The sequence below is a fragment of the Acartia tonsa genome, chromosome 7 (genome assembly GCF_053477335.1).
Source record: "Acartia tonsa isolate MP-2025a chromosome 7, ASM5347733v1, whole genome shotgun sequence".
In the NCBI taxonomy this organism is placed as follows: domain Eukaryota; kingdom Metazoa; phylum Arthropoda; class Copepoda; order Calanoida; family Acartiidae; genus Acartia; species Acartia tonsa.
In genome coordinates, this window is record NC_137266.1 from 46120203 (window position 1) to 46136982 (window position 16780).

General features: G+C 30.0%; 1 protein-coding gene across 1 annotated transcript in view; it reads left to right on the forward strand.

The window, feature by feature from the left end:
- Window positions 1-2280: 2280 nt before the first annotated feature.
- Window positions 2281-16780, forward strand: part of LOC145323861 (uncharacterized) — a 156025-nt gene continuing 141525 nt past the window's right edge. Inside the window, exon 1 of the mRNA XM_080166444.1 lies at window positions 2281-2622. Within this exon, the coding sequence (XP_080022570.1) occupies window positions 2533-2622 (90 nt within the window). The 5' untranslated portion in view covers window positions 2281-2532. The remainder of the gene's footprint in view (window positions 2623-16780) is intronic.

Sequence of the window (16780 nt, forward strand, 5' to 3'; positions counted from 1 at the left end):
AATGGACCTCATAGAAAACCCCCTCTCCCTATTTTACATTATATTTAATCCTTTTCTTCCAATAAAATTTTATTTTATCTAAAACTAATTTAATTTAGTTGTCTAATAATAAGATTTTAAAAAAGAGTTTTATTTTTAATGGGGTTTAAACTGTACCTTTGAGATAGATTTTACCAAAATTTATGATTTTATAATTTAACTTAACTTTTGGGATCATTAAAAGTAACAATGTTAATGTAAGATTACTATTTTAAGAATACTTGCTTTGCCCCTTGCCTTAAGGTGATACATCCTATCCCCTTATAATTTAATAATTGTTTTTTAAAAGGTAGTGATAGTCTAAGACCTCTTCAATCCTAAAAATTGAAATTCCGTACTTGAAAATTTTCAAATTAAACAGTAAAAATACGATACCTTTTTGTGTTGCATTAATGTCCCGTGAAAGTTCTTTCATAGTTATACAGTGATCATAGATAAAATCATAATAGGTATACCTATCTTTTTAACATGTCTTATTTAGCAGTAGGGACCATTTTTAAAGACGCAGTTTAACCAGAACTTCGAACTCATCATCTTTGCATCATGTGATATGATAATAGATTTTTAATGTATTCATTCGAATCCGTTGGATAGGAACCGGTTCTCATCCATACGAAATGTCTAGCATCGTATTATATCCAGCTTTCTACGAATATAAAAATGTACAATCATAAGATTAAAACCAGTTTTTTAGCCGGTGCCTTCGGCACCTCCGGGCTAAAAAAACTAGTTTTAATCTCTTAATTGTACATTCTATATCCGCGGAAAGCCGTTTATAATACGATGCGAGAAATAACTATTAATGTAAAGCTGATTCATTATTTGAGAAGATTATTATTTCTTTCAACAACCTACAGTGCATCTCTGTTAAAAGGTCATAAACGGTTATGTAAGAAAAGATAGAAAATTTACAGATTTTAACGGAAAAATTGTCGATTGTCATTGTTTCATAATGTTTTAGTATTTTAGCCAAATTGAAGAGGTTAATATTAAAGATTTAGGAAAGGTTTCAGAAATATATTTTAATTTTAAATAGCTACTCAATTAGGTGGGTCCATCTGTCCTTAAAATATAGATATCTATACTAGTATAGCTGCTTGATTTTTAAAACAAAAAATATTTAATATTTACGGAACTTTGGTGTATTTAAGTATTTTGTTATTGTATTTTCCTGATGTTTTGAACAACTAGACCGATCAACAATTTTAGAAGATGTGTTACTTTGATGGACGGAAGCTTGGATGGGGGGGGGGGGCGGTGGGATATACAAAACCCAAGTCCATTTTGAGATAAGTCCCATAGAAAAAAAATGCACACGCCACAATAAATGTAAGTTTGTATCCGTTATCCCCAGCCATCTCTTAGGGCTTTGCTAAAGACTAGGGGCGAAGACATTAGTAAATACAAATTAAATAACAAAGTTTTCTCGTGTTCATTTAAATCCGGTGGATAGGAACCAGTTCTCATCCATACGAAAAAACTATGTCTAGCATCGTATTATATCCAGCTTTCTACGAATATAAAAATGTACTTCGGCACCTCGGGGCTAAAAAAACTGGTTTTAATCTTATAATTGTACATTCTATATCCGCGGAAAGCTGTTTATAATACGATGCGAGAAATAACTATTACGTATAACATTTAATTCAAAGGTAGAACGTCAGAATTGCCGTCCGTGTCGCTGAAATTTGGTTTCACCTGTCAAATAAAATGTGTGAAAACGGTTTATTATTATTAAATAAATTATCATTACAGTGAAAATTAATTTATAAAAACTGACTTTTACAAGTAGCGCAGCTACTCTATAGCTAGGGAATGTTTGTGCGTTCGTCTGATTTTGTGACTCGTCTGAACATCATTTAAGTTAGCTATTATATGTTATGTTTTATTACTATTTTATATTATTATGAGCTGTGCACCTATCATCTAGGAGATCTGTATGCATTGGGACGTAGTAAGGGTAGAAAAATAGCCTAAAACTATCCCAAGGCTTATAGCTAAAAAACACAATATCCTGAAACCATCCCGGAACCTATGTGAACATTCCCTAAAAGGCAGAGATCAATCAGGTCTGTAGTTATTGAGATCTTAAGCTTCAGACAACAATAACTTACTACTTTATATAACAGGACAGTTTATTGGTCTAATTGATATTAATGCTTTGCTACATAAAGACATTTTTGTCCTAGTTAATTTATTTTAAGTATTTATAATCTATTAATCAATACTCTTTTTCATATAAAGAAATGATAATGTAGTCAGAGAAGAAGTTAAAATAACAACATAAAAATCATAAATATTGTGATTTTATTTATTAGTGATTAAATTCATATACAATTACGTGATTTCTTTTGTTATTAGATTTGTGATTAAGAATCATATTGTGATTTTGTGAAAATTTGAAAATCTAAAAAGTTGTTAAAATTTTGGCGGATTAACTCGCCAAAAAACCGGAATTCAAGAGAAAAGGAGCATAAAACCAGACAGACAAAGATGTCTAAGCTAAAGCGAACCCCGCTTTTTGGCTACGATGGAAATTTGGGGATACCCATCATACCAAAGATGAAACAAATGTCACTACAGGTAAGGAATTTAGACATGTTAGAATCGTACTTTAATTTTTAACCTCGCATAAAGATTACTTTAACATTAAGATCAAATTTTGAACCAGTAGTTATCTATTTTAAACTTTTAAATGCTAATTTAAATCCAAACATTTAAATTATAAAAATATCCTATTAATCTGATTGATTAAATGGTGATTTATATGATGATTAGACACAGTGTTACAGCGAAACTTTTTTACTCTTTTTAAATTAAACGAAAAATTTTTATTTTTTATTTTTCTCTTATGATTTTGATTAATGTAAAAATTTAAACTATAAAGAAATTAGATATTAAATTTCTTTTTCCAACGCTCTCTTTCTCTCTGTCTCTCTCTTTCTCTCTCTATCATACAAACTTTCTTTCCCTCTAACTTTAGGGATTTAGGGATAAGATAATAAATGATAAATTAATTTTCCAAAATTTCACATTATTCATCTATAACTTCCATTGTTACAAGGTAAATATTGGGAGGAAGAAAGGGTTGAAGATTAGATTAATCGGCATTGTCCCTCCTTGTTTACATGTTTTTCTTAGAAATGAAGGAAATAACTAAGCCACAAGACATGGGTAGGCTAGGTGGCAAAAAGTTAACTTCTTACTTACACCAAAGTTATTTAATTAAAGTACTGTTTTTATTATAGGTACTCATAGACGTCCAAAGATGGGGTAAAGGGGTGTTGTTTAGTACCCCCTAAAAATTTAAAACTCCTCATTTTATCCTCTTTAATTAAAAAAAAAGATTAACCTCCTAGAGATTAGAGAGAGAGAGAGAGAGAAAGATAGACAACCATACAAATATAGAAACATAGAAAGACCCATTAATAAACATACAATAAAACGAATAAAGAACAGGCGTTAATAAAATTTTATTTACTTTGATACAAAAACATTGAATAATACAAATCACGCAATGCAGGTTAATAATAATAATGATTACTAATTCAATCTTAACATTAATTACTCCCCCAATCTTATCAGTATATGTATTAATATTACATAAAGGTAATAGGATATTTGTCTTATTGTAAACCATTGTCTGTAGAACAAGACAGACAATCAAGAGGGAGGAAGAAGACATTGGACTTTAGATTCTGTAAGTATTCTCATTATTTAGTTTAAAATTCTTGGGTACTGTTATTTAATCAAGATTAGTTGGTTCAAACTTGTAATACCCATACTTTGACACCAATAATTATAAGCTACAGATAGGGTAACCTTGTTTATCTGCATTGCATTGGATCGATAATTCCACATTTTTTAGGGAAGTTTAGTATTGGGCTATGACATGTTTTAGGATAGTATAAAATCAATTTAAAAATGTAAAAAATGCATTACATAATTCAAATTGCTAAAACAAACCTCAGAAAATTTTTCTCTATCCAAAAGTATTTTTGTTGTTGTTAAATTTTACTAATGAGAGTTAGATTAATGATTCACATGGGACATTTGGTTTTGGAACTGCAGCTACTCACCAGCCAAAAGCCTGCACTTTGAACATTTATATTTATGGTAATTTAAGCGTCCTCCTGTTCTCGCATCTCTTATTAGAGCTAATGGTCTAAAACTAAAAGTTGTACCATTAAGTAAAATTTTGCTTCCCTTACCATTTTATTTAACATCATTTTTTTATATGAATGATTGTAATTATTGATTGATTTAAACATCATTGACCTATCCCTCCTAAATAGGAAAAGTTATTGAAAAGAATAGATAAAAGTTAATTAAAATTAATGTTTTTTAATAAATAGATCCTAAAAACTGTTTAAAGCTCTTTGTTTGGATGACAAAATCCTTGTTTATTTCTTAACGTGAAAGTGATTAGCAAAATTTTATAATTTTAACATTCTTAAATATAATAATTTAATATTTTATGTTAAAATTGTAAATTCATAAGACAATTTAATATCATACTTTCTTTATTATGTAACAAGGATGACAACATACACAAAACTGTCTAAGCTGTAATTAGAACCCCTCTTAAGTAAAAGTAAAAGTAAAAGGATATTTGTCTGTACCGAAGGATCTTGCTAACCACTGAACCGTTATGGTTCTTCTTTACAGTGTAGCTTCTCATCGGTCCTGGGAATGTTTATAACAAATTTAGAAGAATAACACAACTTTCAATTCCCCTCCCTCCAACTCAAGTGCCTCTAGAGGCCTCTAGGGGCGTATCTGATAGTTCATATTTACCTTACTTTGACGCACTTAGCATTTTTGACATAATATTATAAGTTAACTTGCTAGCCTAATAGAACTAGGAATCGTCAAATTGATAACTAATTATATCATTTTTAAAAATGATATATACATGTACATATAATAACGAACAAATAATTTCTTCCTAATATTTCCTTCAATACATTAAGATCAAGATCAAGTCCCCAAAGTTTTAGAACAGCGAATTAGGGAACGTATAATTTATAGCCTTATGTCCCTCCCCTTTCAGCAAATAAAAAGATCTAAAAGTTTGAGAAAACAAACTATTATTATTTGATCAAAAAATATACCAGAAAAAAAGTTAATAAGGTGTTGATTATAAATGTCATAAAAGATCAAAAGGTTGCAGATAATTGGGTGTAAATAGTTCTAAACATAATTTTAAATTTCCTGTTTGTCAAACCATTAGTTAGTAATAGTTTTCTGAGAAAATTTTTGGAGAAAATCCTGAGAAAAAGATACATTTTTTCTTTTTTTCTGCAGTTTTTAACATTCCCATTACCAACCCCACCCCCCTCCCCCTCCCCTGTATTGTTTTATTCTTAACTAGAGACTGCAGATTAAGATAGAAAGGGTTGGAAATATCTTAGTTATAAAAAGAATATTTTAAATAGGTTATATTTCTTAGTGGAGTGGATACCTCCCCCCCCCCCTCCCCCCAAACAAAGGGAGGCGGTTAGCGGGGTCGTATTGTATAGTATTGTCAATAATAAAAAATAAACATATTTTTTTTGGATTTTCCCTGATAAGTTTTACTAACCGCGGAAAAGTTTCGTTTTGTTTATAGGCAAACATTTATATGGTCCTATTTGCGGAAAACTGCTTATAATACTCTACCATTAATATATATTTTTGTATCGTTAACGCCTGTTATTTTTGGGTGGGAGAAACTATTGGCGGGCTAATGGCGACTAATGGCCCAATAATATGTCGGATAATAGATCTATTGGTTGGTGTTTGTACAAAACAGCTATTTTATTTATTATCGCAGCTACTTTGTACTTTTGAATTAGTTTTTAATAATTTTATGAAATAGTGAATAATTGTTTTGGTAAAGCTTCTTTATAATTTTTCCGTCTGAGTGTCTGAAACATTTTGGCAGTAACATGATTTTCTCTCTCCCTATTTAATATAGATGGCTGAATGTTTTTTTGTTAAGAGTATAGATGCCAACTTTTTAATCTATAATGTAATTGGTCCGTTGATATTGACAGCTGCTCGATGGATTGTCCGTTTTGTGTTTCTTTACTATATTATTTTAGTGTATTTTACTATGTACCATCCTCAATGATCATGCTTTTAAAGCTCAAAAAATATTGATTTTATGAGCCAGGCAACAGATCTAAAGTATAGATGTATATACATATAACTACCTCCCTCCCTTTTTCAAAGACCTTATTCGTCTGCTACCATATTGTTTTCAGCCACTTGGCTGTGTTAAGACACACCACATCATTGGTTGTTTTTCAATGATCCAATTGATTGTCGACAGTGCGATGCGACACAGTTATTTCACCCTTCCCCCTCTAGTGTTTTACTCCCCATGCAAATTTCATGTGCACGCGCCTAAAAGTATGAACACCTATTTGTGACTGTGTATCTGCCTAATGACTTAACCATCGTGAGAATAGAAACTTTTTGTCTGCAAATACATTTTTCAATAACCATAAGAAAGCTAGAGATAGTGATAATAGTAATTGAGAGAGAGAAAGAGATAGAGAGAGACAGAAAGACAGAGAGGAAGAGAAATTATCGATAAAATAGAGTGATAGATAAGATAAAAGAATAATTAATATATAGTAAAAGAAATCAAAACAAGCATGAAAAAGCTATATTTAGCAAATCGCAGTAAGTAAATGAAGTACAATATCAAGGAAAGGTAGCATTACCGACGACAGCATATACAGACAATAATCTTCCATTATACCTAATATATATTAAATACATACATATAATAGTTAAATCATATTTTCCTCATATTTAAATGTCGCACAAAGCAATGAGAGACTAACGTACAAAAACATGTTAAAATTTAGACATACATAGTGAGTTGTAGAGTATGACATAGTTTTATTATGAAATATGACTTTAACGAACAATACAAAGACATTGTATATATAAAAAAAATTAAATGACATCTCGTATGACAAAACTTTGGATGATTCTGGTATTGATTGAAGTAACAATAGCCAGACAACCAACTTCTAGATTTCAAGAACTTTGTCAAGAAGTCCTAACTGTGCATGGTTATAATTTACGCCTGTTTATGGATTAGGGCATTCCGTATAATTGATTGTAGCAGTTACATGACGCAAATGAAAGTTTGGAGTATTACAGATCAATTAATCACAAAGAATTATAGAAAATGATGAAATTATGAAAGGGAATTTTGGGAATTTCAAGAACTTTGTCAGTAAGTCCTATCTGTACATGGTTGTAGTATACGCCTGTTAATGGATAAAGACATTCCCTTTACTATAATTGATTGTGGCACCTTCATTGCAGCGAGAAGTGCATTTTTTACATCTCTCATATGACGGGGAGCGGATTCAAAACAAGTTTAGAACATTACAGATTGATTGATCACAATAATAGAAGAAATAAGAAAATTATGAAAGTATCAAATTAAATTTCAAGAAGGGAAAGAAATTCGCATAATAAACAAGAATAACAACAACATTGAGGGCGAAGAACGAACATTATTAAGTATTATTTAATAAACTAGTTTAAAATTAAATTATAATATGAAACCAATAAAATAATGTGGGAGGAGCAAAGTGTCTTTAAAAATGTGACGTCATAAAACTGAGGGATCAGGAGAGGAAGAGTGGGAAAGAAAAGCCCTAAAAAAGAGATGGATAATCAATCATTTTTATGACGTCACATGGCTGATTTTTGAGTCACTTTTCCCCTCCCAACTGATAAACATATTGGTTATGTATTGGCTATAAGATTGAAGGGTTTAAGCTGACTTATTTCACCAATTCAAAGTTCACAACCCTGTGCACGTCACTGTTTAAGTTTATACCCTTTATCTAATGTTTTAATTCAATAGGATCATTTTAACTAGGGTTGGACAGGATACTTTTTTGGCCGGATACCGGATATCTGGCCAACGTTCGATATCCGGCAATTTACCGGATATCCGGCATCAAAAATCAGCCGGATATCATGTAACTGGATAGTTGTAATATCTGGTATCCGGCCGGATATTGAAAATTGCCGGATATTAGGCCGGATATCCGGCCCAACCCTAATTTTAACATGCCCAATTTAACATTAAAAGGCATCAGATAGAAGGACGTATAAACGAACGTATACACTTATACTAATTGTAGAAAACTTGGCTACAAAAATAATAATGGGAAAATGCACATGGAGATGAATAGGAACCAGAAATAAAGGGATGGGTATATGGAGGATTAATTATTCGGTTGAACTCCAGTAACGCCTTCTATTTATATTTCCCTTGTAAGCACAAGTTTATATAATCAATTTAAACTTTTTGCTGTTATTTTATCAATACACGACAGTTATTTACAAATAGCATATGTGACTACCTTCAAGTGGTGCCCTTCTGTACGTTGACATATTTATATAGAAAGAATTGTAAGTCGAATATAGTTTAAACAGAAATTCAGAAATTATCGAAGCTCCAGGTCGAAGGGATTAACCAAACCTAACCTAACCTAACTTTAAATAATACACATAAACTGGTTTTATTTTCGATGAATGTTTTGAAATATTAATTAAAGCTTAAATAATCTTTCATTTAACTATCCTTTTATTTCAGAAAAAAAGAGACGTTTCATAATTTTTAGAAATTATTTGTAAAGAGGGGAAGTTTTATTCATAATCGGAGACAATATGATTCCTTTTAAATATAAAACTACTTATTTACAGCGAAACTACTATTTAGTTGTTATAATAGTGCAGTAAATATTTTCTTTTTATATTTCTTGTGAAAATATGAATTACTATCGGCTACGACCCTATAAGCCTTTGGGGGTCCGTGAATTTTTTTTTTTTTTTGGGGGGGGGGAAGTTTCAATTGTAGTTTTAAAAAGAAATAAAATAGTTTGTACGAAGGGATGTCACAGAAGGGCGCCGCCTAAAAGGAGAACCATATCGGTTCAAAAGTTAGCGAGACTCTTCGATACAGAAGAACTGACACACACAGATCCTGTTACTTTATATATAAAGAAAAAATGACCAGTCAAAAACTTTTCTCGAGATAAAATTTCTTCACCAAATATACTCTTTGTGAGAAGAATAAGTATCAACATTATATTAAACAAAATTTTTTTAAACCATTATTAGCGTGGATAAAATTTTTTATTTTTAAGTAAATTAAACAAAAAGGGGAAATCAGACAGTAGTGAAAGTTACTAATATAAACAAATATTTTAAAAAACAATTTTATAAACATCTTACCTACCTAATTTCAAGAACCATGCTTTACGATTGTAATACGTACCGGCGGACCCATTTATAGCTATTTTTATTTCTAATTCTAGAAATAATTTGATTTGAGAACTTTACAGGGATAAAGTTATGATTAAATATAAATGAAAATATGATTATCAAATTGTTTATATAAAACAAAATTAAGAAGGAATATAAAACCTGTGAAAACCTATTTGAGCTAGAATTTCTGTTCTTGCTACGATAATGGTTAATAATTGTTAAGTGATTTTGGATAATAACGCTTCGGAGTAATGGCAACCTTTTTTCTTTTCTACAAATATTGTTTTACTTGTATGGGCTATTATACCTTATTCCAGATAACAATCAAAGAGAAGATTTTTTTTAACTTAAATATCTTTCACCTTTTCAACCATTTATCCTTAACTATTATCTATATTATATTTAAGTAATTGTTTTATAATATCATACTTTGTATCATTTAGTTGATATTTGCTATATTTAAAAAGATCCGGCTTATTCTATTAATGTACTATTTTATTATATGGTCATTAGATATTTCATGGACAAAAAGTAATTCCTTGCTTGACATTTTTTAGTATATTTGTGAATGTGCTAAAAAATTAATTTTTCCAAGGAATCTTTTCAGGGGTTAGGCTTTTTTTACATAAAAGAGAAGGAGTTTAAATTGTTCGATTATAAAAAAGAAATAATTTTTTTCTTTATTTGAAATGTAAATACATTCAATTTTATTTTATTTGTTTTAAGTATGTATATTTAATGTAATTTTTTTTTAAAATCAACTTGTAACCATGTTTTAATAGTTTCAAAAAAATATGTAAACTTTTTTACACATCTTCTAAGATTTTATAAAAGGTTGGAGTTGTTATAACATTAAAATAAAACATTTGTTCAAAATTTGCCTGATTTGTATGTCAGGTAGGGAGAGGACACGCGGCTATTTATTACCCGAGTCCCCAAAGTTTTCTTTTTCGTTGCCTTAACATCCTTGTAATCTACCTAATGGGTAATTTTGTTTATCATCATTAGAAATGTACATCAATCTATCGGAAAGTAGAAACGGCTACAACAAATAGATACCCAAACCGCAAAAAACCTGATTCAAACACAAAAGTTGTAAGCGGGGAGTTGTAATAAAAGAGAAAAGAATATATAACAGGAGCCGTACCATGCATAAAAAGGCCCCCATACTGATAAAACCATTAATTTTTTTACCCAACATTACCATGCAATGGAAAATGGTAAAACTAGGTGTCCACACGTTCCTGCTGGATTATATGTATAGAAATATTTGATTAAACTTCCTTTGTCTTAAAATCTTAAATTATGATTATTAGTAGATGTGAATAGGCCATATTGGAGGAAATAATATCTATTTATTGCTTCGTATTATAGACAGCTTTCCGCGGATATTAAAATGTAAAATTATAAGATTAAAACCACTTTTTTATCCACTAGGGACCGAAGGCCCGTGCTAACAAAACTGATATTAAATATATGATTTTTTTATTATTGGTAGAAATTGTCTATAATACGAAGATAAACATGGTTTTAAGTATAGCTAAGAACCGTTTCTAATCCAGCGGATATTTTTCAGTTTCGAAGCCATATTGAAAATTTGTATTTTACTTACCAAAGGGCTTCTACGATTTAAGATTTTGGTTATTTTATGAACATCACTTTGATAAAAAGCGTGAAATAATATTTTTACTGGAAGTGATTTCTAAAGTTGATTTTCAATTTAGTATAACATTACAGAACTAAGCTAGCTTGAGTAGAAATCATACTGTTATACTATGGTTTTATATTATCAAAGAAACATCTTATGCTTATGTGTGTATGCTCATAACATCCTAACTAAAAACATAAGAAAAGCATTCTAGAAAAAAAGGCAGGTAAAACTAAGAATTCTTTGGTTATTTTCTTTTATTTCAAAACTCTTTACATATTGGTTAATCTTGTCTTTAAATCAAGTGGTTTAAACATAATTAAAGAAAGTTTTAAACCAAAAATATAACCATAAATATGTGTTAAGTTAGTATATGTTTTAGAAACTTGTTGATCAAAAACAAAATAGATTTTTAGATGTAAATATGAAAGATAGGTAGCTCAATATGCATATTATAAACTGTAAATATTAATCTTTAGATTTATAGAAGACTAGCAGAAATATTATTCTAAAAAATTACTTTTATATGATTGATTGCAAATAGATAAACCTACATTCAACCAGATAATTCAATAGTTAAACATGAAGCTACTCTATGCACACTACAAAAAATAGATAGGCACAGTCAAATAACTAAACAGACTGAAACCTTACATACAATTATAGAACATACAAATAGACAGACAGACACACAGACAGACAGATAGACAAACTTACAAACAAACAGACACACATACAGACAGCCATCATATGAATCAAGCAGAAAATCCCATTCTTTAAAAGTTAGTCTATGAAACATTTCCAAGGATATATATAGAGAGCAAAAAAGACAGATAAACAGACTCCCATTCTAACGACAACCAAACAGACAGACAGACAAACAGACATGTAGTTTAAAATGGCAGTCATACAGACTGCCATTCTTGAAAAGTTGGTGTATGAAATGATTTCATGTTTAGTCCTGATTTGTTTCCGAGAAAGTTTACGAGTGTCCCCCTACTCCTACAAAAATTCTTGCTCATTTGAAAGCGATTGATTTTAGTAGCGCAGCTACTCTAAAAATATGAGTATAGGCAACTCTATAAAGAAACTTCCTCAATTATATATTCTTTTGATCGTAAATCTTAGAAATATGGTTTTGCAATTGTCTTATTTTAGCTTTTATATATGGTACTGAGTAGCTTTGATTAGGTTTTTAGATCTTTGTCTAGTGTTCATACTGTGTAGCAAGATTATCAAATTTAAAAAAAATTATAGGATAGCAAAATAAATTATTCATTATTCATTAACAGATTTTAAGATTATACTAGCAGCTGTTTGCGAGCTCCTACTGCACATAAATAAAACTTGCAATTAGCTATTGTATAACATAAATCATACTTGTTATTTGTTTGATAAAATTTGGTTAAATTTTGTAAAATGCAGCCTAGGAGTTAAGATTTTTCCTAACCTTACATTTATATAAAATACGATGTAAGACTTATAGGAAACCTTAGAAAACTGTATGCTAGCCTAGGCAGTTTTTATAGGATTAGATCAAACGACACAAACAATATTAGTACTTTAGTGTAATTATGTATGAACAGTGTTATTTTCGTACATTTCCCCAACAAATTAGGTTTTCTCAGGGAGGGAGGGGACATTGGGCTGTAAATTACACTGGTACCCAAAGCTTTATAACCACGTTATTCTATTCATTAGCTGAAAAACTTTGGGTACTTTTATAATTGTGATTGGTTGGTTCCAAAGTAATAGTGTCCGAAAGGAGTATTTTTTGCATTTGAAAATCAATTTATCGTTCAATGTCTTATCCCCTACGACCCCTGGGTTATCTACTTTGTTCTTTAAGACCCACATTATTGGTTTTTAAGTTTTATACTTTTATATTATATTTTATTTCAAACCTAATATTTAACAAGGATGAACACTATTAGTGATAAAATTCATAGTATTTTTACTGATTATGTAAAATATATTTTTTTTCAATAAAAAAATTTAATTTTCCATGTTAAAAATGGAAGTTTCATGAATTTTGCTTATTTAAAGCAGTAATATTTCATAAAGTTTTTAAATAAATAGGACTATTTTAACTGTACCATCTATATATAAAAACGTATTTATCAAATTTTAAGTGAAGCATAATATAGTACAAAACCATAGCAAAAGAAATGTAGAATTGTTTCCTCCACATATTGCATTGCATTTAGGTGCAATTTCTCTTTAAAAGGACAATCATAACCTTTGTTATTGAAGAAACAAGAACAATTGTATTGTATCCATAGACAATACATGCATCTATAATAATAAGATTGTGAAAATTAATCTATCAAATGATGCATAGCGCGCACACAATCCCTTCTAAAATTTTAAAAGTAAATTGAAAATAAGGCAAGGGTGTGGAATAAAGTAAGCCTTCAGAGCCCTGACTTTTTAAACCTGTGACAAAGAAAGGCCATTTTCCAAGAAAAATCATTGTACATCAAAGTTAAGTACTTATAAGAGACGAAACAGTCACTAATTATAGAGTAGCTACGCTAATGGGACAAGCATGCATTTAATTATATATTCTGGTATGAATTCGTTTACGCTTATAGACTGTATAGCAAGTTAGAAGATAGTAATATATCAGCACAATAAACTAAAAATACATGCGTCATAACTGAAGACATTAAGAATTATTAGATATTAGATGCTGCTACAGATTTGTGTTTACTACAAAATACACTTTTTCGAATTTAATTCTTTTTCTGACCTAAAAAGTTACTTTAGAGGCCTAGAAATAATGGTACAAAATTTCATCTCTCTATCTCTACTAGCTAGCATCGCCAGGCCTCTAAAACTCTACAGATAAAGGCGGTTTTAACAATTTCTTAGTGGGCAGGTTTTTAGCTTTTCTGCATATTTCAACTAAATCATAAAAGGGTAAAGATATGATATCCAAAAAATCTTTTGTCAAAGTCTACTCTATATTTAGCGCCAGTCGGTTTTCTAAAAAAAATGATGACAATTGTGTAAAAAAGACATTGCCAGCGCTAGACTCGGTTCAAAGATAGCACAGATACAAATATACTACAACTTGCTAATTTAATGAATTGTTTTAAAATGTATGGACACCAATTTCAAAGAGTTGGGTAATAACGGAAAGGAAGGAGAGGCAAAAATGTTTTTCTTTTCTCACTTTTACAAAAAAGGAAATACTACCATTAAATCTTTTTTTCAAAGCAAAGCTTTTCCAAAAATAAGTGACTTATTGTTTTGTGAAATGGGCTAATAATCAGAGAGGAAGGGGACATTGGGCTATTACACTAATCCCCAAAATCTTATAATAACGTTTTCTTAATCGTTGTCTTAACAACCTTGGGAACTTTTATTCAATTTTGATTGATCGGTTCATTTATCATTTAGTTGAGTGTCTAATCGTTTTAATCATTAATTGTAATCAACAGAAGGGATAATTTTGTGTTTCATCATTGGAAATGGACATCAATTTATCAGCCATTGTCTTATCCATTTAGATCCTTGGCTAATAATGGAAGAATATACAAATTTAGTTAAACTTTTTTTGACTTTAGTTTTATGCCAGATCATAATATAAGTAAATACAACAATATGCAAAACAAAAAGATCTGAATGTCCGTAAGTCAGTTATTCTTTAATTCGGGATATAAATGATAGAGGCCTAAAACTTATATTTTAGATTAATCTAATAAACTCAAGTTTATGCATTTAATAAAATCCTTTTCTAATTGGATGGTTTCATCCTTGTTCCATATATGCAGCGGTTTTTGCATATCCGCTCTCATGAAATAGAATGGGCTCTAAAAAGAAAATTTTATTTTCTTATTGTTAATAGTGCAGCTACTTTACAACATAGACACCTATTGTAAAAATTTTTAAAACTTAATTTTTATTCAGCTATGTCATAACCAGTGATTTATTGACAATACCTAGGCAACTTATTGACTGTTTTTTTGTCTGAAGCAAAGTATCTCGCAAACCGCCAAACCAATATCTTCTTATAGGGAAGGTTTCCAGTTTTTATGGCGGATGGTATCTCCCAAACCTCCCAAGATAAATCGCCCCTTAAAAAATATACACCCTCTAAATTTCTTAAAAATTATTGGGGGGGTTCGGGTCAACTTCCCCACCCAGACATAAGTGCCCCTAGAGGCTTCTAGGGTCGTAGCCACTAGTAATAAAATGAAATTGCACATAAAAAATATGATATACAGGGAATAAGACAAGAGAGGATAAATTGATAAATGTACCCAATTATGAAAAACAAATGCTACCCCTTTTATAGATTGAAATGACAAGTAGAAAAATTTGAACAACTTAGAGTTGGTACTCACCTATGAAGATTTAATAAAATTCCCAATTTTTTAAGGCAACAAATGAAAGATCATGTTTATAAAACTTTGGGTACCAGTATGATTTACAGTCAAATGTCCACTATCTAATTTGATGAATAAAGACTTTTTATAAATTATTTTGGAAATAAACTAATCTCCTTAAAAAGACTGCATGACGCTAAAAGTGAATAAGCAACAGATAAACCAACGGACCCTGACGGTCGGAATAGAAGCAGCACTTGTGAAAAACAGTTAGTTTCCGATGATTTAAGATAAGGCCGTGTTAAACACACGTGAGAAGAGAAACTTTAAATCCGGGTTTGGAGATCTTAATATACATTTATCACAGTAGATATAAAGCCTCTAGAAGCCTGTTATTTCGCTGTAATAACTTATATGTGATTGTTTAAAGAAACTGCTATTAATCATGACTTAACCCTACTCAAGATCGGGAATAAATATTCAGTGATTTTAATTGAGTTAAACTATCTTTTGTTTATTTGATTTTAATAATTTTAAAATTAGTGATTGAAACGTTTGAGCACTCAACTTAATGAACCATCCAATTAAAATTCACAAAAGTCCCCAAAGTTACCAAACCAACGAAGAATAAAACATTATAAAACTTTAGGGACCAGTGAAAAAAACAGCTCATTGTCCCCTCTCTTATTGTAACTGAATATTATAACAACAGCATTATGATTATTTGTTATTGTGTCTTTTTGCGAATATGAAACTCAATATGGGTAATATGAAATAAAACCCAAAAAGTTTTATATCATTTTTTATTTAATTATTAAAATCTTTGAAAGTTGAAAGACTTTGCTAATAAACTTTGATATATTTAAAACAGTGCAGTGTACATTGTGTAAAATTAATAGATTACAATAAGAGTAAGTAAAAACGTCACTAAATTTTATAATTTTCTGCTACTCAAAAACAATACTAACTAATTTTTTTCTTTGTTGGTACACATTACAGATTTAACTATTTTAATAATGACAGATATACAAATGGTTTTTCTTGTAGTGATGTCGCAATTTTTGCATCGTATTGTTCAAAGCATTTTGTGAATGGTGGAAATGCTGAAGGAAAAATGTTATCCTTAATGTGCAACATTGTTGTATATTTGCTACTTGTAAGGTATAGGACAATGTTCTTTTAATTAATTTTTTCCTATCTATCTGTTTAAACAAAATAATATAGGGTAAGAAATGGAAAATAAATTGTTATACATCCCCAACGAGAATATATACAAGATTAATACTTCTGTAAATTTAAATTCTTGATTGATACGTTTGGACACTGCAAAATTTAAACTAACCAATCAAAATTCATTAAGAGTACCCAAAGTTTTTATATCAACGAATAGTATAACGTGGTCATAAAACTGTGGGTACTAGTGGGATTAACAGCCCAATGTCCCCTCCCTGACAATCTGCAATAGTTT